The sequence below is a fragment of the Podarcis filfolensis genome (genome assembly GCF_964270895.1).
Source record: "Podarcis filfolensis genome assembly, chromosome: 6".
NCBI lineage: Eukaryota > Metazoa > Chordata > Lepidosauria > Squamata > Lacertidae > Podarcis > Podarcis filfolensis.
Genome location: NC_139609.1, coordinates 6,071,949 through 6,096,212, shown reverse-complemented (window position 1 = coordinate 6,096,212; position 24,264 = coordinate 6,071,949). Strand labels below are relative to the sequence as shown.

Here is a 24,264-nt window from a genome sequence, read left to right as displayed (position 1 = left end):
GCTAGGTCTATATGCAATCTGAAGTGGCCATCTAGAAACTATTTTATCACCAGTGGAGCCGTGGTTATCAGGGTGAAGTGCTACCATCCAGATTCCAGATCATGCCCATCTCACTTACAATGTTATTGGGCACACTATACACTGAAAGGGCATTATTTCTGCCACAGAATCCTGGAAACTGTAGCTTGTTCAGGGTGCTGGGGGGTGTGGCTCTGTGAGGGGTAAGCTACAGTTCCCAGGATCCTTTAGGCAAAACCTTGTGCTTTCAATGTGCTATAAATGATGAGAGCCAACATTTATGTGCTGAAGGGCAGTGGATCATTGTGTTTCTTCAGCTGGGCGGGGTCCAAACAGATAGAAAAACTGGCAAATTGAGACACCTTCCATGCCAAGCTGGTGACGGAGGACCCTGAGAGACCCTCCCGGGTGGATGGAGCCCTTAGTAATTCGAATACAGAAACAACACTTGACAAATAACAAAGGGTGAAATTGCAAACATTGTAAGAGAAACAAATCCATAACACAACCCAGTACAAATCCTTCCGCAGATCCAGAGTCCTTTTTAAAGAGGCGCATGATATTGTCTTGCAAATTTCATGAAACTCTCAAGCTTTGCCTTAGCTTTCAACACTCACTTCACCCGTGGCCCTTCTTAGCCTTGTGAAACATGGTTTGTAGTCATCCTCCACATTCCATATCAGGACTTACTTATAAAAAAATATTATATTTTGCGGTTTCATCAAAGGTGTATCAGGAGGCTGCCCTAAACATGGGCTTTGAATACTAGGGAAAGGGAGGTGGGCGAGAGGCCACTAACTCCTCAGTGGTGCAGTTTGTGGATGTCAGAAGTCATCATTTCTATGAAAGCCTGTGAGAGTTAAGGAAATTGAGAGAACAGAGTCTTTTTTTTTGCAGTAGAAAAGCCACCCAAATGCAGAATGCTAGTAATTTCACCACTTCCCAATCTCCCAGTTCCTTTCCTTTATCTTTTGCATATTACGTGCTTGTGTGTGTGTGTGTGTGTGTTTGTGTAATAAGCAGAGAATGGTTCACCTATTTTTACATTCTAGTACAGAGAATAGCATTCCGTTTGTAACTATTATATTACAAGGATATTAATTCCATTTATTTGTTTTTCTCCTCTCCGCTTCCAATGAACAGGAGCACTGGAAGTGAGTTTAGCAAGGATTTTGCCATCCTTCTCACTAATGCCACCATCATTACTGGATAGGACAGTGTACAATAAATGGTGTGTTGGCTGACTTATTATGCACTCATATTACCTGTCAAGGGAGACCAGTGGCTATTGCTTTGGAGAGAGAGAGAGAGACAGACAAATAGGGTTTTCTACAGGTAGACACCAAATATGTTTGTGGGGGTCAGGGTGGACCTGCAAGAGTGTTTAAATACAAGTTAGTTTGTACTGTACATAGCCCTCCTTAGACAAGACCCTTCAGTGGACCCAACACTGTTTGCAGGTTCAGAAACCGCCAAGTTCAATGTCTTGGGCGCAATGTCACCACTTTCCCTCTTATTAGAAGAGCCTTGCTGCGACGATCAGGAACAATGTCGGGTCTTGGATGCACGTTCCGTTTTTGTTGAAAGGTTTCCCTAGCAATCCCCACTGCCCCAAGGGGATCAAACCAAAGCACCCTGCGGCCGTAACCGATTGTGATCAGACTTCTGTACTGAAAGCCCTCGAGTTGGGAAAGGTCTCGTGGATGATGCAGTGGTGATGGGTCACCGGGAAACTCTGGAGGCCAGCCATTTTGAGGGGCAGCCCCATTTCTTTGCAGCATGTAGGCATGTAGGTGATCCTCTCGCCCCCGTTACGCACCAGGTCAGCGGTCCGTATGTAAAAGGGGGAGCCGTACGGGGAGCAGGTCGGGCAATGGTTCCGATTGCCTGGCTTGTTAATCTCATGGGGCGGGAAAGAGGAGTTGCCCTGTCCGTCCATGATGCGAGAGTTGCAAGCGTTGCACATGGCATAGTGCGAGTGTGAAGGAAGGTCGGTCTCCTCCTGCTCCTCCTCCTCTTCCTCCTCTTCCTCTTCATCAGTGTCATCCTTCTTGCAGCAATAATACTAAAGCAGGAGGGAAAGAAATGGGGTTAGGTGGCACACGCAAAAACAAAAGGGCATTAAAAAATGTAATGCTTAGCATGTCTTTAGTAGAGTGGCAAGAGGGACGCAGGTGGCGCTGTGGGTTAAACCACTGTGCCGCTTGGGCTTGCCGATCAGAAGGTCGGTGGTTCGAATCCCCGCGACGGGGTGAGCTCCCGTTGCTTGGTCCCTGCTCCTGCCAACCTAGCAGTTCGAAAGCACGTCAAAGTCCTCAATTTCAATTTATTTATTTACGGCTATTAGCCCATAAAATATGTACAAACATAAAAACACAGGGACATAAAAAACAGATATATCCGACAACAGGAGGTGAACACCACGATGCAAGGGTGGGTCATTGAGCAGAGCCAAGTCAAAGTGCAAGTAGATAAATAGGTACCGCTCCGGCGGGATGGTAAACGGCGTTTCCGTGTGCTGCTCTGGTTCGCCAGAAGCGGCTTAGTCATGCTGGCCACATGACCCGGAAGCTGGTTCCCTCGGCCAATAAAGCGAGATGAGCGCCGCAACCCCAGAGTTGTCCACAAATGGACCTAATGGTCAGGGGTCCCTTTACCTTTAGTATAGTGGCAGCCACCATAGTCTCTCTATTGAGCCCATGAGGTTGTTTTGGGCAAACCCTCTCCCCGGGCATCCTATGATGCCAGGTGTTATGAGAATTAGAAGGTCTAAGATATAAAATAAATGTTCACAAATGTACCAGGCAAACACATACGTAAATATATAAACCACATGTCTGAAACAGTACAGGAAAATAGCCCTGAAACCATTTTGACTCTCCCAAATTGTTTCTCAAATGTTTCTCTGAGGAAATGGGGAAACCTCCCCATTGTCTCTTTGCTCACAAATCCTGTCTTAAGGGTGTATCTGTGTATGAATAGGGTGAGCCTGTGACCTGGATTCAGGAACTGAGTATTTACCATCACAAAAGAATGGCCAGGATGCCCAGGTAATGCAACCAGTGACCATTATCAGGTACCCTGGCAAACAGGATTTCTGCTGTAGACCGCCTCCTCTGCTGTTGACCGCCTTCTTCTGTGATGTATGTATGATGTTTCGGGGGGGGGGGTCTTGGGCTCCAGGATGGGCAATTTCAAAAGTCTATATAAGATCTTGGACTCCAAGGTTCTGGGTTCCTCCTTCCTCCTGCATGTGGGGAGTGGGGACCCTGTTGCAACAGTTTGATAAAGATCAGGCCTAAAGGGACCCCTGACCATTAGGTCCAGTCATGGCCGACTCTGGGGTTGCGGCGCTCATCTCGCTTTATTGGCCAAGGGAGCCGGTGTACAGCTTCCGGGTCATGTGGCCAGCATGACTAAGCCGCTTCTGGCAAACCAGAGCAGTGCCTGGAAACGCTGTTTACCTTCCTGCCGGAGCGGTACCTATTTATCTACTTGCACTTGATGTGCTTTCGAACTGCTAGGTTGGCAGGAGCAGGGACTGAGCAACGGGAGCTCACCCCGTTGCGGGGATTCGAACCGCCGACCTTCTGATCGGCAAGTCCTAGGCTCTGTGGTTTAACCCACAGCGCCACCTGTGTCCCAGCTAAGATCAGGCTTACTAGCTACTTTGCTTCTCAATATTCTCTGGTTGGCCTCTGTTATTTTCTCCTACCGATAGAGAACCTACATAAGGACTCTATACGGGCTCTTGGGTACCCCATAAGGGAATTAAGAGGTGTTTTTCTTATAACACCAGGCATGGGAAATTAAAGCCCCTTCTTGGGCACAGAAGTTTGGCCAGTTGCCAGGCACCTTCCCTTTGTTCTCCCGCCACTGAGATGCCGCTGGGGGCTCAGAGTTTGGTGGAGAGGGCAGTAGGAGAGATCAATGCACAGAGGCTTCAGACAACTGCAGGCTGTGAGCTCTGTGGGTCTAGAATACTGCCAGAAGAGGTTTTGAGAGGGGTCTGTGAACGTGAGTTTGTGGGAGGGAGGGAAGGAAGGAAGGAAGGAAGGAAGGAAGGAAGGAAGGAAGGAAGGAAATATGCGTTGCACATGTGGCGTTTCTGCGTTTGAGGGCAAAGATTCACCATGCAGGACGAAATGGCATGCCGAGGTTCCTTCCATTCCGAATGGGAGAGGCGAAAAGTCCTCTGCATAAGTTTATGCACGAAAACCAATGGCAACGTTTATAGGTCTAAATGTTCTATATGTTAATTATGCATGTATACGGAAGATGCCAATTAATATATAACGCCTTTTGACTTCTGCAAAGAGATTTGGAGAAACATTCTGAACTGAATGAAGCAGTAGTTTATTGTGTAGTTTGGTAGTGTGGTGTATTATTATTATTGCGTAGTTTGGTAGTGTTGTGTATTATTATTAAGATTACAGTCTTGCAAAGACCTGCACTGTCAACAATGTTTTCTTGTAATGAAAAAAAATACTGTTATGAACTAAGTTGAATAGGATCCAAATTGCAGCAGTCTGATTGGTCCTAGAACAATAGGATTCAGAATGCAGCAGTCTAATTGGTCCTAGAACAATAGGATCCAGAATGCAGCAGTCTGATTGGTCTGCAGGAGCCACCCAATCCAACTCCAGGTGGAAGTGAATCTGCAACCTGATTGGCCTACAGGAGAATCCTGGAAATAGCCAATCACGTGGGGCCCATTGTGAAAATAATGTATATAAAGCAGACATTTTGGGGGAACTTCCATTCCTCCTCACTACTATGAGCTGAATATTGAGCATGAAATCCACACTAGACTCCGAGTATATTTCAAATACACAAAGCAAAAATAGAGACAGATAGCTATCTACCAGAGATAAGTACCATAAAATATTTGTTCTTATTCTAATTTATTTTGGTTTGCTTTAAGTTGTTCCACTGGAGGAATTTTTTCTTTCTTATTCACTTCATATTGTGTTACATTACTTAATTCTTTCACCTGGTTTTTGCCCCTCCCACTTCTGCATTCCACCCCATCCATAACTGGAATGAGGTTCTTTGGACTTAGCAGAATTCTGTCTCCGTGCAGAGAAATTGTCTGACCAGCCCTGATGGTGGCTGAGAGTGTGAATTGCGACCTGGGAAGGCCCTTATTCAACTGTCATCTCACCCACGTGCCCTTTGACCAAGATGCTTTCTCTGAACCTTAAAGGTAAAGGTAAAGGTACCCCTGCCCTTACGGGCCAGTCGTGACCGACTCTAGGGATGTGCGCTCATCTCGCTCAAGAGGCCGGGAGCCAGCGCTGTCCGGAGACACTTTCGGGTCACGTGGCCAGCGTGACAAGCTGCATCTGGCAAGCCAGCACCAGTGCCGCACACGGAAATGCCGTTTACCTTCCCGCTATAAAGCAGTACCTATTTATCTACTGAGGATGAGATGGTTGGATGGTGTTCTTGAAGCTACCAGCATAAGTTTGATCAAACTGCGGGAGGCAGTGGAGGACAGAAGTGCCTGGCGTGCTCTGGTCCATGGGGTCACGAAGAGTCGGACACGACTAAACGACTGAACAATAGTTTATCTGCTTGCACTTTAAGGGTGCTTTCGGACTGCTAGGTGGGCAGGAACTGGGACCGAACGACGGGAGCTCACCCCGCCACGGGGATTCGAACCGCCGACCTTACGATCAGCAAGTCCTAGGCACTGAGGTTTTACCCACAGCGCCACCCGTAATATGGGGATAATACTGACCTACTTTACAGGGCTCCTGCAAAAATTGCTAACAGAACAATCCTATGTGTGTTGACTCGGAAACAAGTACGGCTATTTTCAGTGGCGTTTACTCACAGGATTGCAACCTGAACTAATAGATTTGAAATACTGCAATAGAGCTGTTTAAAATGGGAAGCTTTCTTTGGACACAGAAGCAAAACAACCCATAAAAGCATAGATTCTTACCTGTAGCCTACAATAGCACAGAACAGCAATGATACACAGTAAGATCACTGTCGCTAGTATTCCTCCAGTGATTACAACAGTTCCTGCTGTCATCCGACCGATTCTCCATCAAACTCTAGAAGAGCAACAAAGATAACTAGTAAAAATTCAGAATCCCTATAGCAAGGGGAGCCAGAAGGTAAGATTGAGGTGCACAACTAGTAGATCTCTGGGTGGTTTGCCGTAGATCTAAAATTCTTCAGCAACAATAAGAAAGTGGCTTTCCCCTCCAAGACTGCTGAAATAAAGAAAGCTTAGGGTAACCAGGAGTAGATTCTTCACTTCAAAATGAGCTCAGAGACATCCTCAGAGGTTACTTGTCATGCTGGCTGTGTTCTGCCTCCCCTATTGGAGACCATATGCCTCTGAATTGTGGGAAATTGCAGTCACATATAACTAGAAAGGTTAGTGCTACTTAATGCATGAAGGGGTTAAGATCATAGAACTGTATTCCTAGACTCAGCTAGCTCACATTCCTCACCTGGAAGGAAGTTATGTTTCCTCCTTGGTTCGTTCTTTTTTTTTTAAAAAATAAATTTTATTTAAAGTTTTTGTGACAGAAAAAGAAGTAAAAACTGGGCGGGTGGGGGACCACAATCATTCAAAGTAATTCAAATTACAAACACAATCATTTTGCTTTTATATCACATTCTCAATAATTTTCCAAGTACCACCCTCTGCTTCCCCCCCCCCGACTTCCCCTCACCCATGTGAGATCTTACTGGCATTTGTATTATTGTTTCTTGTTGTGTTAGCAGTTATTTATACCTAATAGTCATATCCTTTATAATATCACCTCGTATCCTTGCGAGTCTTTCCTTTTACGTTTATGTTAAACTTAATTTCCATGTCCATCTTTTTTCATATATATCTCTACACACTCCCACTCTCTCTTAATTTTTTGCTTGGGGCAGCCCCTAATTGATGCCATTAATTTTGCCATCTCCATAAATTCACTGATCTTAATTCTCCATTCTAATAATTCTGGTATTTTTTTCTGTTTTCCATTTTTTTTTTGCCACTAGTAATCTAGCCGCTGCTGTCACGTAGAGGTATATATTCTTTTTATCTTTGGGGATATCGTTGGTTATCAAGCCTATCAGATATGCTTCTGGTTTTTTGAGAATTGTGCTTTTAAATATTCTTTTCAACTCTTCATGTATCTTGGTCCAAAATTGTTTAATCACCTTACACCCCCACCACATATGGTGCATTGTTTCCACCTCCGTTTTACATCTCCAACAAAGGTTTGAATATTTTTAATAGATCTTTGCCAATTTGACTGGGATGAGGTACCAACAATAACACATTTTCATTATATTTTCTCTTATCAAATAACAAGCTGTGAAATTTATGTCGACACTCCATAATTTTTCCCACCTATCTAAATGTATTGTCTTGCCCAGATCTTGTGACCCCTTTATCCTTATTTCTTTTATTACTTCATCTTTCAATTCCCGCTCAAGGAGTAGATTGTACGTTTTCGATACAATTTTTTTATTTGACTGCAATAGTTCGCTTTACCGTTAGGAATTTGGTCCGTTCTTTTTCACTAAGTGAACTCACCGAGGTAGGACATGCCTGAGCTTGCTCACTACAAGCTCAGACTGTGTGCTTGGTGCTATTTCACTATCTTGTCTGCAGGGAATTAGATGACATTGACTATTTAATGAGCATTCATTCTGATCTGTTTGTGGGCAGGTTAAATGATGTTGCTTCCAGTGTCCACCCAGACTTCCCTGTGCATTTCCCCATCACTTTCCCTCGGGGGATGTGGATCTGTTGTGCAAGACATCCCGGTCAACTACAGCTGTGCAACCAAATTTTGCAGACATGTGACTGCATCCCACTCGAAAACAGAAACATTATGGAAGTACCCTGCGTCTCCTTTACTCCTTTACTCCTCCTCCGTTGGCCTTGGGGTGCTAGTAAAAAAGCCAAAGTAGATCAGGCTGAATATTGTCTCCCTGCTTATTTAACTTATATGCAGAATTCATCATGCGAAAGGCTGGGCTGGATGAATCCCTAGCCGGAATTAAGATTGTCGGAAGAAATATCAGCAACCTCAGATATGCAGATGACACAACATTGATGGCAGAAAGTAAGGAGGAATTAAAGAACCTTTTAATGAGGGTGAAAGAGGAGAGCGCAAAATATGGTCTGAAGCTCAACATCAAAAAAACGAAGATCATGGCCACTGGTCCCATCACCTCCTGGCAAATAGAGGGGGAAGAAATGGAGGCAGTGAGAGATTTTACTTTCTTGGGCTCCATGATCACTGCAGATGGTGACAGGAGTCACAAAATTAAAAGACGCCTGCTTCTTGGGAGAAAAGCAATGACAAACCTAGACAGCATCCTAAAAAGCAGAGACATCACCTTGCCAACAAAGGTCCGTATAGTTAAAGCTATGGTTTTCCCAGTAGTGATGTATGGAAGTGAGAGCTGGACCATAAAGAAGGCTGATCGTCAAAGAATTGATGCTTTTGAATTATTGTGCTGGAGGAGACTCTTGAGAGTCCCATGGACTGCAAGAAGATCAAACCTATCCATTCTTAAGGAAATCAGCCCTGAGTGCTCACTGGAAGGACAGATCCTGAAGCTGAGACTCCAATACTTTGGCCACCTCATGAGAAGGGAAGACTCCCTGGAAAAGACCCTGATGTTGGGAAAGATGGAGGGCACAAGGAGAAGGGGACAACAGAGGACGAGGTGGTTGGATAGTGTTCTTGAAGCTACCAGCATGAGTTTGACCAAACTGCAGGAGGCAGTGGAAGACAGGAGTGCCTGGTGTGCTCTGGTCCATGGGGTCACGAAGAGTCGGACACGACTAAACGACTAAACAACAACAAAAGATCAGACAAGCATGAAATCTTCCCACTCCTGCCCCGATGCCTCCAAGTATTGTTGCTGTTCTCTACTGTTATTGTCTTATGTTGTTACTTATTTTAAAAATGGCTTTTTAAAATTACATTTAAATAAGATTTTAGAAAGGCAGTGGGCTGAACCAGTTAAGTCAGTTGATTAATCTATTGAAGCTTCACTGATGAATCAAGTTTTAACCAGCGAGAGCCACATTTAATCTGTGGGATCAAGAGTTAAAGATACTGTTAGTCTGTCTAGTGTGGTAGCGGTTCTGGGGTGCTGCTGGAATTGGGAATTTAAAAGGAAACATTAAAGATGACTTTTAGCTCTCACGACGTTGAGGATCAGATTCAAACACCCCCATTCTAGCAGCTAGTCTCTTATTCCATTGAGTTGCGGGTTGTGTAATGCCTTTATTCCTAATTAAAAGAACAGCTGAGGCACAGCACATCAGTTTCATTAAAAGCCAAAGCAAATGAAAGTTTGTATTGATTCCTCAATCAATCTGTTACAAAACAAACTAAACATCTCGCAGTATTTGATTTTCCTCTGCAAGAGCTCTGGATCTGGGGCTTGCTTCCTGGAATGGTCAGTCCCTTATCTTCTAGATACTCCAGGGACAAATCCAGAGCGTCTTGAAATGGCAAGATAAAGCGTCTCCAAAACTAATAGAGATTTTATACTACTGCCTTGGTAGAATGTGGCTTTTGACAGACTATGTCAGGGGTTGTTCTCAATGTTAGGTTGCATCTAGAGATCTCAAACATTGCCCTTCCATTGGAAAACAGCAGGCATATGGCTTTTTCCAATAAAGAGTAATTTCTTGTGAGGAGAACATCACAGAGCACACATTTTTGACCTTTTTTTTTTTTTAAGGGAAGGGCATGCGGGTGGCGCTGTGGGTTAAACCACAGAAACTAGGACTTGCTGATCAGAAGGTCGGTGGTTTGAATCCCCACGATGGGGTGAGCTCCCGTTGCTCGGTCCCAGTTCCTGCCAACCTAGCAGTTTGAAAGCACATCAAAGTGCAAGTAGATAAATAGGTAGCACTCCAGCGGGAAGGTAAACGGCGTTTCCGTGCGCTGCTCTGGTTCACCAGAAGCGGCTTAGTCATGCTGGCCACATGACCCGGAAGCTGTACGCCGGCTCCCTTGGCCAGTAAAGCGAGATGAGCGCCGCAACCCCAGAGTCGGCCACGACGGGACCTAATGGTCAGGGGTCCCTTTACCTTTACCTAATTGCCTCATCCAGTTTTGAACTATGAGCCTTCATGCCACACATCAGAAGCGGGGATAAACTGCTTATCGTTCATAAGTAACTTGAAATATTTAAGATTATTTTATAAAGCAATTTCCTGCCATTGCACCAAATTGGCAGCAGCCCAGCTGCTCTCCAGGTGACTTTGCCTTCAGTGCCTCACTTTGAGGAAGAATCATCAGAGGATAACTTCCTCAGAGAGAGGAATGAGGCATCCATACCTCTGTTACCTTTTCAGGTGCACCAGGAGGAACGCAGGAGGAAGAGGGCATTAGTAGGGAGGAGTGCGGTGGGGTATGTTGAACATTTCAACTTCCAACTTCCAAAAATGAGGAGTGCCAGAAAGTTGTAACATGACTTGAGAATTCAAAAGATATTTTGGTTAAATTAACGTAATTTGGTTTTGCTTGGTAAGTAGCAACTTGTGTAAAATTGCATAAATGTGATTGCACTTATAGATTCATATTCTCATTTAGCATGGCATTATCAGAAGGTAAAATTAACATTCTTGGGTTTCCCAAAAGTTTTTTCGTGTGCTTCTTCATCAAACCTAAACCTACTGAGCTAAACGTTGTCCAGTCACACAAAGAATCAACAGCAGATTTGCATTCCTCACGCCCCAGAGCATATTTTTAAGACTGAAGAAATTTGCAAAGATTAAGGCTCAGCCCCTCAAATGACACGCCCTAGACTGTGGCCGTGTTGGCTGGCTATGAGCCAGTCAGTCAAGGCAGGCAGGTGGCTGGCCGGACCCGTTAGAGGTGGATGAGGGAGATCACATTCCTACCTGCCCTCCGGATCATTCATCATCATCTCCTCAGCATCATTCGCAAGGAGGGCTGGTTCTGCCAGCCTAAAACAGTGAAGTGAGATTGCATGAAAACTGAACAATGTGGCCTCTTGGGGACAAAACCTGAAGTGTCTGTTATCTGCGGTGAGACAGATTACCTGAGACAAGAGGTGATTAAACTGAAGCTGGGTGAAAGGGATACTCTGAAACAACAGGAAAATTAGCAGAGTCGCTGTCACTACAACATCGAGTTTCCGGCTGCAGTCTGATTGGACAGTCTTGAGGGGCAAAGCCAATTGAGGCAAAGGGTCCCAAGACCATGCCGTATTTGAACCTGAGTATCCAAGGTGTGTCATGTGAGAAATGGCAGGGAGTGTGTTTAATTTGAAGATATGCAAATGGATATGGATTGCATTGCCAATGGGGCAGTGTCAGTCATAAGGAGACATTTGCTCTTGCCAGTGGGCTAATGGAGTCCCATCAGCCCCGATCAGAATGGTCAATGGTCAGGGATGATGGATGCTGTAGTCCAAAACACCTGGATGGCATCCCATTGGCTGCCCCTAAAACAATGTTGGCAATTGGCAAAGAGATTGGGGTGTGTAAAAGGGATTAGCATACATCCAGTGTTCTTGTCCTTCTTAGTCAGATGGTGAGGACAAGAAATCCGCTTTCAGTGAGATTATGGGTTGCTTCCTCTGCTTGAAAAGAGGACACACTCATTCTGCAGCTACCTGTAGAATGGAACTTAAAGAACATTGCAGTTTTGGGGTACGTAGAGGACTGGGCTACTTGGCCAGAAGGTTCTATTTAGCTTTTTTTAAAAAAAAAAAAAAAGCAATTTTTAATATTTATATGCTGCCCATCTGACTCAGGTGCCCCAGCCACTCTGGGGTTAGAAGTGGGACCTTCAACAAAATGTTGTGGTGTGCTCAGTATACCTGAAGGAGGTCCAGCGCCGAGGGCCTTCTGGCGGTTCCCTCATTGCGAGAAGCAAAGCTACAGGGAACCAGGCAGAGGGCCTTCTCGGTAGTGGCACCCGCCCTGTGGAACGCCCTCCCATCAGATGTCAAAGAGATAAACAACTACCTGACATTCAGAAGACATCTTAAGGCAGCCCTGTTCAGGGAAGTTTTTAATGTGTGACACCTTAGTGTATTTTTGGTCTCTGTGGAAGCCGCCCAGAGTGGCTGGGGAAACCCAGCCAGATGGGAGGGGTATAAATAAATTATTATTATTATTATTATTATTATTATTATTATTATTATTATTATTTCAGCCAGCTATGCCTTATGTCAGAATACTCCATTCCGATCCAAACTCACACACAACCAGCATGGCCACGGAGCATGTTCAGTCCCTTAAAGGATTATTATTATTATATTACCCTCTTGGGATTTTTCTCAAAGACTTATGCAAACCTTTGTGTTCTTCCAAGCTTGCTGATACCTCTCTCTTGTATATGGATGGTGATGCCTTGGCTACATAAGGACCCAGGACTCAGACAAAGAGCTCACTTTGAGTATAGGATGCAGATTTGGTATGATATAGCTACCGGTAGGCCTATCCTCCGTGAAGCCAATCTTCTATAATATCTTTTTATTTTTATTTTAATTATTTGGCTGCACATTAATTCCCCGCCTTTCTGCCCATCAACAGCTCACAGAGCAGCTCACGGTTGGAATCAACAACTAATACACAACCCAACAGGAAGTAGGATTTGAAATGTTATGGGGTACTTACGTTCAGTGAAGGGTGCGCTGGGCCTACAAGACAGAACAGAGGCAATAGATAAATTAATCCCATTCTTTCATTCTCTGATCTCTTATCAGCAGTGGGAAGCGGCTACGCCACCCTCCAGGACCTAGCTAGATGTTCACCAAATTGTTGTTTGTATTGTGGCATCAGTGCGTAGATGGCACTTGACAGAGTAACATGGGGGTAAAGAAGAACAAGTTCTGCCTGAAGGAACTGGTAGCCTAAAAGCCGGCCATGGAAAAATGGAAGACAGAGGAAAGGATGGCTGGTTAAGGTAGCATTTGAGAAGGAAGAGCGCAGATGTGCTATCCTACTGATGTTGAGAAAGAGTTCCAAGAACAGAAGGCAACAAGGCAGACTGGATGGAGTCACCGAAAGGAACAAGAGGCCTGCAGTTCATAGGGCTGGAGGAGCTCTGACTTCACTCATTGGCTAAAAACACTGGCAGGCTGACTCATTTCGCAGAAATTGCTTAGAAGGATACCTGCACATTTTGCTTGATAACTTTCTTTCTAAAGGGACTGAATGCTTGTTATTACCGTATTTTTTACCCCATAAGGCGCACCTGACCATAAGACACACCTAGTTTTTAGAGGGGGAATGCAAGAAAAAAAAATTCTTTAAAGGAAGCGCTGAGCAGAGCCTATATGCATCCCAGGCTCTGCTCAGCACTCCCTTTCACGAGCCGTGTGGAGTGTGTGTGCGGCGCTTGCAGGCTTTTCCCTGAGGAGGGAGAGGGAGATGTGAATCACTAAAGCCATCATCTTACACAGATTGACAGTTGGGCAACTGAGCAATCATTGTAATATATTTGTAGGTGGTTGTGTATTATATTTGATACAGCTATCAATGTCTGTAATGCAATATAAACATAAATAAATTTTATGCCCTCCCTCCTCAGGGAAAAGCCCCCAAGAGCCGCACACACGCTGCACGCGGCTCGTGAAAGGGAGTGCTGAGCAGAGACTCCTGCCTGCTTTCGCAACAAAAGACGCACACACATTTCCCCTTACTTTTTAGGAGGGGAAAAATCCGTCTTATGGAGTGAAAAATACGGTATTTTAAATGAAAGCTCAAGAATCTGGGGGCCCTGATCAGGGACAGCAGTGAAGGCCTTTGTGGGTGCCAAATGGGTGACCCTGCCTTACAGGGCAAGAGGCATTGAGGTGCAACCCTCCTGCCGCCACAGTCCTCAGATGTCCCAACAACCGCTTTCCTGCTGAATCTTTGGGGTCCTGCTGATCTCAGAGGAAATAACTCTGGTCTGGAAATGAATTTCGACTTAGCACTCTTTTACTGCTGGGGGCTCCCAAACATAGCTGTCAACTTACAGATTTGAAAATAAGGGACCAGCAGCCTCGAAAATAAGGGATCAGCAGCCAAAATAAGGGATTTTCCAAGCACAGGTATGTTCAACTTCTGAGCCCCTCCGAGCCAAAGGCAGAAAGCCCAGCCAGCAGCCAAACGAAGCCTCAAGCCTCAAGGAAAACCACGGTCACCTCTCCACTGGGAAGCGCTGAGCAAAGGCGAGTCCCTAGGCAACGCGGCCGATTTGATCAGCATAAGGCATGCAAGCTCCACCCCCCAGTCGTTCTTAGACTTCTTATTGGGTGAGCAATGCAGCCAAGCAACACAGTTGGAGCCTCCCTCCTCCTTGGCCAGCAGGGAGGGAGGAAGAGGAGCTGCTTCCTTTGAAACCCGGGAAATTTAAGGGACATCATCAATAAGGGACAGCAGCGGAACATGGCACTGGGATAAGGGAGTGTCCCGCCAAATAAGGGACGCTTGACAGCTATGCTCCCAAATGAAGATATGACAGAAAGGGCAGGCAAGCTAAATACTTACTCTGAAACTATCTCAAATGGCACCTGTCACATGGTCCTGAGAGGTGCAGGCTGCTGTCAAAAGCTCCACATCGTCACACAGAGATCAGTCCATTTCTACAGAGGAGAAAGCAAAGCACAATTAGAAACTCATCATTTCATTTACCGCAGAATCTAGAAATTAGGTTTGCCAAATGGCTGCTTTTCTCCAAGCCCAACTTTGGACAAAAAATATTGCCTTGTGAACGTTTTAAGAATACTGGTATTTTTCCTGATTTTTTTTTAAATGCACATAGTTAAGAAATATATGCATCCTAAAACAATTCCACTTGGCAGATTTTCTGTTCCATTGTTTGGTTTGGTCAGGACTGAACATGCCTGGAGTTTTACACACATGTAGCCTGCTGCCTTTATATGCAGCAGATGAAGGTGGCCATTTTGCAACATACAATCCAGCGTGTACATTCTTTGCAGTGGGTGCAAATGTGAATCACTAAAGCCATCATCTTACACAGATTGACAGTTGGGCAACTGAGCAATCATTGTAATATATTTGTAGGTGGTTTTGTATTATATTTGATATAGCTATCAATATCTGTAATGCAATATAAACATAAATAATTAAAAAAACCAAACCCAGATAAACTTGTTAAGTTGCACAAAGGACACTACACGAGTGTAATAGTTACCTACTGTCTACTATCTGTAACATGGGTAGGCAAACTAAGGCCTGGGGGCTGGATTCGGCCCAATCGCCTTCTAAATCCGACCTGCAGATGGTCCGGGAATCAGCATGTTTTTACATGAGTAGAATGCGTCCTTTTATTTAAAATGCATCTCTGGCTTATTTGTGGGGCATACGAATTCATTCACCCCCCCAAAAAAAAACTAGTCTGGCACCCCACAAGGTCTGAGGGACAATGGACTGGCCTCCTGCTGGAAAAGTTTGCTGACCCCTGAATTCTGTAACATCAACCTCCACCACCCCAACCTAGGACTCAGCTATACAGCTGCAAATAAAACGTTGTAAGTGTGGATTATACAATTCTGACACTAGATGGCGATGGTGAGCTGTGACAAATTCAATATATTTTTCAAAACGTTTTTTAAAAAAGTATTTTCACAGCAGTTTTTTTTATATGTGTCTAGATTCCACCCTAGTTATGTTACATTGTGAGGTGTTTTTTTTTTTTTTTTAAATATATCTTTCCAGTAATCTTGCATGGCTCATGTTCATTTCAATGAGGCTGTGCCCCAGAATCTCAGTTAGAATTAGAAGTACTTTAATTGAAAATCTAGATCGCAACCTCCACTGGGAGGAGCTCTGCTGAAATGAGTGAGAGCTGAGCAGTTCATCCTAACCCTTCTCTCGCAGGAAAACCTCACCCGCCCCCTTTCTGAAAGACTGCCACCATCCTCTTGGAGTCTGTGCAGGAAAACATCAAGCGACAGTGACTTTAGGGACCTGTTTGGCATACATTTCAGCTACATTGGAATGGGCTGAAGCTAATGGAAGGGGTGAAGGAAGCAAAGAAAGTGCTTACATTTCTAGGTTGACTGACACAGTCCCACACAGTGCATGTCAGCTTCATTTATTTCCTAGTACTGCAAAAGTTGGCCCCAGCTGATGTAGTCACATTTAATTAACAATCCTTCCCTCTTGTTGAGTCACACTCGCAAACTGAAGGGCCTGATTTCCTTCCTATCGGACACAATTAAAGTTTCCCTTGCAGTTTATTTATTGACTCGTGAAACGGATTGAGCAGCCCAGATGACAGAAACAGCAAACTGGCCCCTCATCTCCCTATGGAACAGAATTCTTCGTTATTCAAAAGGGATAAAATGCCCAAGCTGGGTGTTCCCATTACAAAACAAAACAAAACTGTTAAGTTGTGGGTGAACATATCAGATGACACAGCGATTCTTCAAACAGCTCTTGTTTATTCGCAGGCCAGAACAGAACTGAACTGAAGGGTTCAGCCAGCCTGCTTATATAGAGTTCCAGTACAACATAACTGTAACAACTTTCTGTAACTATCCAATCACTGAACGTCACTTTCGATCCCTTATTTGCATATGTGGACCTGAACTATCTACAGTATCCCCCTGCTGGCCCAGGGTGAGAACTTCAGTACATAACACTATTCATGTAAAAACACCAGGCAGGCCCCACAAATAACCCAGAGATGTATTTTAAATAAAAGGACACATTCTACTCATGTAAAAACACGCTGATTCCCAGACAATCCATGGGCTGGATTTAGAAGGCGATTGGGCCGAATCCAGCCCCCAGGCCTTAGGTTGCCTATGCATGGCCTAGGCGATACCTGCTTCCTCCTCTGGCCGTAAAGATGCCTCAGCAAACTCACAAAACAGGGCATCATAAAGGACGAGGAACGATACGTCGTGTTGCTGGTCTCCAGCAGCTGCTACTCAGAGAGGCACACTAAGTCTGGAGAATGTATTAAGCTATCATGGTTAATGATCACTAGTAGATTAGTCCTCCATGAATCTGTCTGATACTCACATCTTGTGGTAATGAGTTCCCTAAGTGAGTTGGATATTGTGTCAATAAGGGAGCAGTGCTATGTTCCCCAAGGATGGCAGTTGAAGCGGTCTCTCAACTTGTGAGAGGTAACTCAGGCTGTTTTCTGGAGTGTTGAAGCAGAACCTGAACCAAATCTTATGTTCGGGGCACATCCCTAATACTGCTCATGTGCTTTTGCCGCCACCATAGAGTTTCGGAGCCCTTTCCGCAAAAATCTGGACCCCTGATTTTCAGAGAGACAGTTGTCCGATTCTATTTCATGAATTAGTTGAATGATATTTCCTTCTCCCCAAGCATCCCTAACATTTGTGAAGGGGTTTTAAATAGAAATGTCAGTTCCCAGGGTCCTTTGGGGGGGGGACATGACAGTTATTGATATCAGGTTTATGCCAGTTTTGTGGCATAGATAGAACAGCAACTCCCTGGAGGTTTTCTCTGACCGCCCCCCTCCCCAAATCTCTGACAGCCATGCACTGGGACTCCCACAACTTGCGTCACTGAGATATAGTTAGCTGCACCCCCTATTCACCAGCATCAACACATAATTTGCAACCTCGGAAGACTGTCCTTTCATTTTACCAATCCTCCTGTTCCAATCAGTAATACTGGAACTGGCAGAAAGAGGAGCAATTCGGGTGCCCCTCCTTTGGTTGCCATGGGAACTCAAGTCCCCATCTCTCTTGCAAAGTTTAAGTCCCAAAATTAGCTCCCAGTGTATGAGAGGCCGCTTCCTTCAAGAAACCGGAGCCCAGGTATCACAGTACAAGTCTATTCTTATCCTCCCTTCTGAGCAAGGAGGTGACCTGCATGTTTTGCTGCAGGAGAAGATTTATGCAGAGAGCACAGTCATTGCCTTTTTAATTTCTCTTTTTCCGTTTTTGCAGCCTTGGATTCTCTCGCAGAGCTGACCTCCAGAACGGAAAGTCCTGCCCCCGAGAGAATTCCCTTTCCCCAGGACAGACCTTTCTAGCCAGTGATGTCACGGAAGGAGGTGTGAGAATAGGAACATATCCACCCAGCACTTCTGAATTGACAACATCACTTTTGAGCAGTTTATTGGTACAAATGTAGGAGATTATTCATACAGACGATTGAACAGTTACGGAATTAGCTGGGCCATTATTCTGTACACATGACATTCAAAGAACGTTAAGTGGGTATCTAAGACAGGATGCAGAATCTATGACAACCAAAGCATGCTTTCATCTTTTAATTAATTTTTCCAATAAACACACCCATATGCTCTTGCCACCAGTCTTGCAAATAACCCCACAAAAGGTATTAACACATTGTTCTTTCTTAACTACTTTGCCTGTTACTACTTTACCTATGTTAGGTAACACGTCAATGGCCTGAAAAAACTACGTAGAGAACCAGCTGTCTTCTTATCTACCAAAGCTTCTCTGTCTGCTCACCTGTAAGCAACACTCAACACGCCACAGGTAACTAGATGAATGCAAAGTTTGCCTTAGCAATACAGGCATTCCATGAAGAACAAAAAATAATAAACTCCAAGCATAATTTTAAAATGTCTTAAACCAAATCTGTATGTGATGGGTTTAAACATGTATGATGCACTTGTAAGTCAGCCTCACTCTTCTGATGAGTGTTTATTTTTCCAGATCTTTGCCAGTAATACTCTAGCAAATGTTAAAAGATTCCAGGTGAAGTATTAATGCCATATATTGCATGTTTCTCCCCTCCCTTCCAACTCCTACATCTTGGGCAAATTGCTGTGCCCTGCATGGTTGTGGCAACTTGCTTTTAAATGGGCCAGCCTAGTGAATGTTGGTGACCATCAAAACTGGTGATGCTCAAAAGCTCACTCCCAGCTCCATTTTCATGCTTCTTGCCAGGAAACCTACTTGTTTCACTCCAGTTCCTGTCACTGATGTTCCACCCAACTCTCCCACCTCCCAAGTCCACCTGCAATTCTCTCCTACGTAAGGATGCTTTTAAAAATTGAAGGATGAGGAACCTGTGGCCCTCCAGACATTGTGGACATGGCTAACAGTCAGGGATTATGGGTGCTGTAGTCTAATAACATTTGAGGGTGACAAGTTCCCAGCCCCTGCTGTAAACGATCATGTTTCTGCCAAATGTGTATGTAGGAAAAGCCTTCTCATTATACTGAGTCTGTCCATGCTGAGAAGTAATCATCTGTTCATCCTGTAGAACGTCAGTGAGAGGTTGGCTTTTCTGCCACTTATAAACAGTCTGGGGAAAACTGGTTCCTGTGCAGATAGATTATGTTGGGGCTGGTTTTCTAATTGTACGATAACAATGTTTTCCAGACTATACAGCTTCAACCAGCAATTTTTATTTTTTTTAATTGAGCAGGAATATCCAACGGCACACAATGTTTTCATATTGTCATAAACCGCTGTGATGAATACCTTTATGATATTTTATACATAAAATAAAAATGAACCACCCTTCTCAATGTAAACAGACAGTTTTACAGAAGGCCGTTGCCAGAGCCTACAAGCAATAGAAGCAACACCATGGTGTGCTGTGGCTCCTGTGGCCAGCTCCTTCTCCTCCTGCCATGGAGGGGAAGTAGGTTCTGTGGGATGTGAAACACAAGAGCAGTCAAATACAACACCCCTAGAGTGGACATAAAAGGGGATGTCTGGACCAGCCAATTGGAACTTTCTGTTTCTCCTAAGCTGGGACAGACTTCTTCTGCATGTGACTAGAGGTGGACGTGGCCTCACCTGCCCAGGTAACAAAAGAGCAGGACTGGTCAGCCATCTCTCTCTCTCTGACCACATTCGTCAAAGGAGCAACATCTGCTCAGCCTAAGATGCTCTCTTGGCTTGCAGCCAAGAGAGTACAAAGGGACTGTCTCCTTATGGGATAGTTTCCAGGTATATTACTTTTCTAACTTAAGTGCCTTCTGGGATCCATTTGTGAACAGAATGTGAGTGAGTAAATTCTTTTTATACTTTTATAGAAGACTGTTTATTTTTATTTTTATTTATTTATTTATTTACGGCTATTAGCCCATAAAATATGTACAAACATAAAAACACAGGGACATAAAAACAGATATATCCGACAACAGAAGGTGAACACCACGATGCAAGGGTGGGTCATTGAGCAGAGCCAAGTGACGGCTTGGGGCCAGGAGAGCTCCAAGGGATGGATGACAGAAAAGGAAAACTAAAGACGAACTCCGACATGCACTCTCAACATAACAGTCCAATTAGTTTTGATGTTGTTGTTGTTTTTTGGTGGTTTTTGAGTGTGAGATAACCGCATTCAGAAATCTCGCCACCTGCAGAGTTACAGAAGGATCTGTATCCTGCAAAAGCAGTGCGGCGTGTGCCGTGTCTATCTTTTTATGAGGGACTAAAGGGGAAATTACCAATGAAGCTTACTATAGAGGCTTTAGCAAGCCTGAGCAAACGCATCCGCTGTGCAAGTTTAAAAAGGGGAATGTTACTCTGCTAAATTGTAGAACTTGTTAACATAAGTTGGAAAGGATATAATCAAACAATATATCCTCTCCTGCATCCCTGAACATTCCCACAGGACCAAAGCAGCCTCCCAGCCACGTTCGGCTCCATCCCTGGCTCCTCCCGACCTCACACACGTGGCGTGGTCCTCCCAATCCTTTGGTCTTCTTGCCAGCACCCTTCTGTGGTGGTCTGAGCCCAGATTCGCAAGTTGCTTCCAGCCTATGATTGTGCTACACTAGGCATGGCTAAGCCAGTCTCCTGATGCCTAATTTAATTCAATCCCCTAGGCAAACCTGAAAGGATATCTGTGGCAAGGAAAGCAAAGGCATCAGGTGAGACTCCAGTGGGGTGAGAAGGTGCCAAATCATCCCTTTGGTTAAATACACTGAAACCTTGGCCCTGTGGCATGCTCTGCAGAAGATGACTCGGTTGCAGCTGGACCCATTCAGATCCAGTCTGAGCTGGATTGCATTAAGGCAAAAGTCCCTCATTGCCGCTCACAGCTGCCCAGCCAAAAGGCTGAGGCCTTGGGCTGCAGCCAGTGCTTTCATTACCTCTCTCTTTCTCTTTTTAAAAGCACTTATCTGAATGCCTTCCTCCTCTTCTCTGCAACCTAAGGGGAAGAGATTATTCTGGCTAGAATGAGTCAAGGACAGATTTGGAGTCATTGTGCCCTAGGCCTCCGCATTCAAAACACCTGCGACAAGTCCAGCTCTCAGCCCTTAGCAAAAGTGTGACAGCACCAGGATGGAGCAGCAAGCCATGCTCTGTTCTAAAACAAGCTTTGCGATGCCAGCGGGGAAATGGCTCACATTAAAAAGAAGCTGCTGTTCAAATCGATGTAGACTCAGCGCGATTGGCTGCATTTGCACCAATAATTAAGCACAGGTTTACTCCTGGAAGTCATCCAACCAGAGCAGGGTTTATAGTTCCCCCATGGTAGCTTTCTGAATGGTCAATATGAAGATGCTCCAATTGCAAGTTAGGAACCCCCCAACAAAAATCTTGGCTACACCCATGCTGGGGAGACCCACACGGCCCAATCAACTGGGCCAAACTGGCCACTTAGCAATCTAGATGGCAAGCCCAGTGCAAGAGGGAATGGAAAACACACAAATGAACATTTTATTCAGAATAACATTTTCCAAAAGACATATGTGACCTTGGAAGTTGAAGTTCCTTTTTCAGAATGCGATTAGGAGATTAAAATTTTGCAGGTGAATTAAAAGACTTCAAATTCTCCACTAGAGGTAGCCATGAAAAGCTAGGCATTGCTTTTTTCAAAGATTTCATTACTTAAAACAAGAGTCGGAAGGCATATACATCTGCCCCCAGATCTTTTCCTTTTGACAAGTAAAGGCAGAAGAGCTCATTCTTGCTCTCTCTTTCAGATGAAAGGGAACAAATGGATTTACTGCCAGTTCTGTAAGTAAATCCACTCTTGCCTCGAGACATTTTGCAATTCGCTGAATCCCCAAGTGAGTTTCCTCTTTTCCATTTCCATTTCGTTAAAAGAGGTCTCTGAGAAGCATTTGCACAAAAGGATTTATGGTGGGACCAGCTGCCAGAGGAAGTCAACCTTCATCAGGTGTGCTTTGTTCTGAGCTTTCCCTCTGTTAAGGGAAGCTGATGAAATGGAAAGATGAAAAGCTACTATGGCAAGGTATATTACACAGAGAGCGGTGGAACTACTGGACCCACTTTGAACAGTGTTAAGAGGAGGATATGGCTATGTACACACCTGGAAAAAAGGTAAAAGCATCTTATCAGTGCTCTTTGGAAACTGGTCCATGACCCTTTGCCTTTTCTGTCAAGTTGCATTTCGTCAGAAGATTTTAAAGAGTTTTCTTGTGTCAACATCAGCGGTAAATGGGTAGGGTGAGTTCTTCAGCACGTTTTCCTGCATATCTGACTCCATAGCATATGTCCAAATCTATGAAGGTTATAATTGCATCTCAAAGCTCATGTTACACTTTAAGGACACTGGTGCAATTCCATGCATCAGCCATGTGCTTGAAAATATTTGCTATGAATAAGTGTCCCACATATAGCAACCAGAAGTTACAATGGGTCTGCCAAGGAGGAAGGATGGGAGACAGCGACTTGTGCAACATGTGCACCTCGAAAAGGGCCCTGGCCTATTACTGAGTAGTTTGGAACTATGTGCCAAAATAGGGATGATGTCAAGTCTTTCACACTTCAGTTTTGTTTGCTGATTAGCAGCCAGTGCTTTCCCCCCCTAAAAACATTTTTAGGGGTACTCTCATTTCCCTACTCATATTGAAATACTGCCCCTCAATGAGGCCAAACTTAGATTCACAAAATGTTTAGGGGTATGCGTCCCCCTGCATCCCCCCAGCAAAAAAAAGCACTGGATACGGAAGTCACTTTCAACCAGGACCATAGCTTGTGGGGAGCAGGACTTTAACCCTTTTCTACCATGGTTTCGATCTGGATTCCCTCCCACTTCACCCCACTGCCGTTATTTGCACTCAGAGGACAACTGCTCGGCACTCCTGGCAGCTTTCCTTGAGGGCAAATAGCAGCTGAAGAGGGTGAGGTGATCTGAATCGGGACCACATTGCAGGCAAAGGGTTAAATCCCCTTTCCCCAAATACCATGGCCTTGATCCAGATCATTTGGGCAGTGACTGCTATTTAGGGCACTTCCAGGCAACCCATTTATTGAGCATTCGTCCTGATACACGTTTGCAGGGATGATGCTGGCTGTGTCAGGAGCTTTCTTTCTGATTTCTTTGCAGCAAAGTTAGATAACATTTGTGTCAAGGCCAGTGTCAACCCACACTTCCCACTGCATCTCCGTATCAGGTTCCTGATCTCAGGAAGTCTGATATTTTGGGGAAGTGGGTTTGTTGCGTAAGAGCTCCCAGTCGACTATAATTGTGTAACCTGAATTTCCTGGTATGTGATTGAGTCCTCCATGAAAATAGCAAGAGTCTGGAAGTGCCCTTAGCAAACTGGCCTCAGACACACAAGGGTAAGTCAAATGCTTAATATCAAGCCATATTTGGCCCTCGGATAACCACTAGACTTGCACTTTGCCCAGTAAGAAGTCAGCCAGCAATTTGAGAGGGAACTATAATGAACACTAGTTAGACTGGATGCATGTACAATAGCTTTGAATAGGGGTGAGCATCACTTAGACCAAATGGATGCACAGCAGCTGTTTTTATGCTGTTCCGTCAGGAACCATAAGCAAATAAAATGAGTCTCTGCACATTTGGATGAAGAACAATGCTAAATGAATCATGCTGGCATGTGAACTAGTAAGAATTGGGGAAACCCTACCTTTTCAGAAATTGCCTATCTATTTTTGAGGAGAGGTTTCTTGAACATGTGATGCAGCTTTTAAGCAAGATGGAAATACAACCCACAGAATCATTTGGATGCACTTTGTGCATCCGTACCTTGAGCAGTTGGCACTCTTAACCTTCAATTCACCCCTCTTCCCCCCGTCATCTGTAAAATGGAAGCTACTGTCATTTGTCTATGTGACAAGACGGCTGGGAGAAAACAGTAGTCAAGGACTGTAAGAAACACGTCTCCTAAAAACATTACATTAATAAAGAAAAAGCAGGGTAGGACAAAGAACGACCTACGGTGGGGAGGCTGGGACAAACACATTTTGATGGCCAAGCTGTGCCCTTCTGTTTTTGAAAGAGCACAGGGGGGAAGAGATGCCTGTTAGATTAGCAGCATTCAAATGGCTTTGATAGTAAGGAAGGGTAATTGC

General features: G+C 44.6%; 1 protein-coding gene across 1 annotated transcript in view; it reads right to left on the bottom strand.

The window, feature by feature from the left end:
* Window positions 1-479: 479 nt before the first annotated feature.
* The window catches only part of FAM163A (family with sequence similarity 163 member A), a 104,371-nt gene continuing 80,586 nt past the window's right edge, over window positions 480-24,264 (bottom strand). Inside the window, exons 2-5 of the mRNA XM_083621674.1 lie at window positions 14,522-14,616; window positions 12,662-12,684; window positions 5,969-6,083; window positions 480-2,083 (exon numbers count right to left, since the gene is read on the bottom strand). Coding sequence (XP_083477800.1) covers window positions 1,676-2,083; window positions 5,969-6,061 — 501 coding nt within the window. The 5' untranslated portion in view covers window positions 6,062-6,083; window positions 12,662-12,684; window positions 14,522-14,616 and the 3' untranslated portion in view covers window positions 480-1,675. The remainder of the gene's footprint in view (window positions 2,084-5,968; window positions 6,084-12,661; window positions 12,685-14,521; window positions 14,617-24,264) is intronic.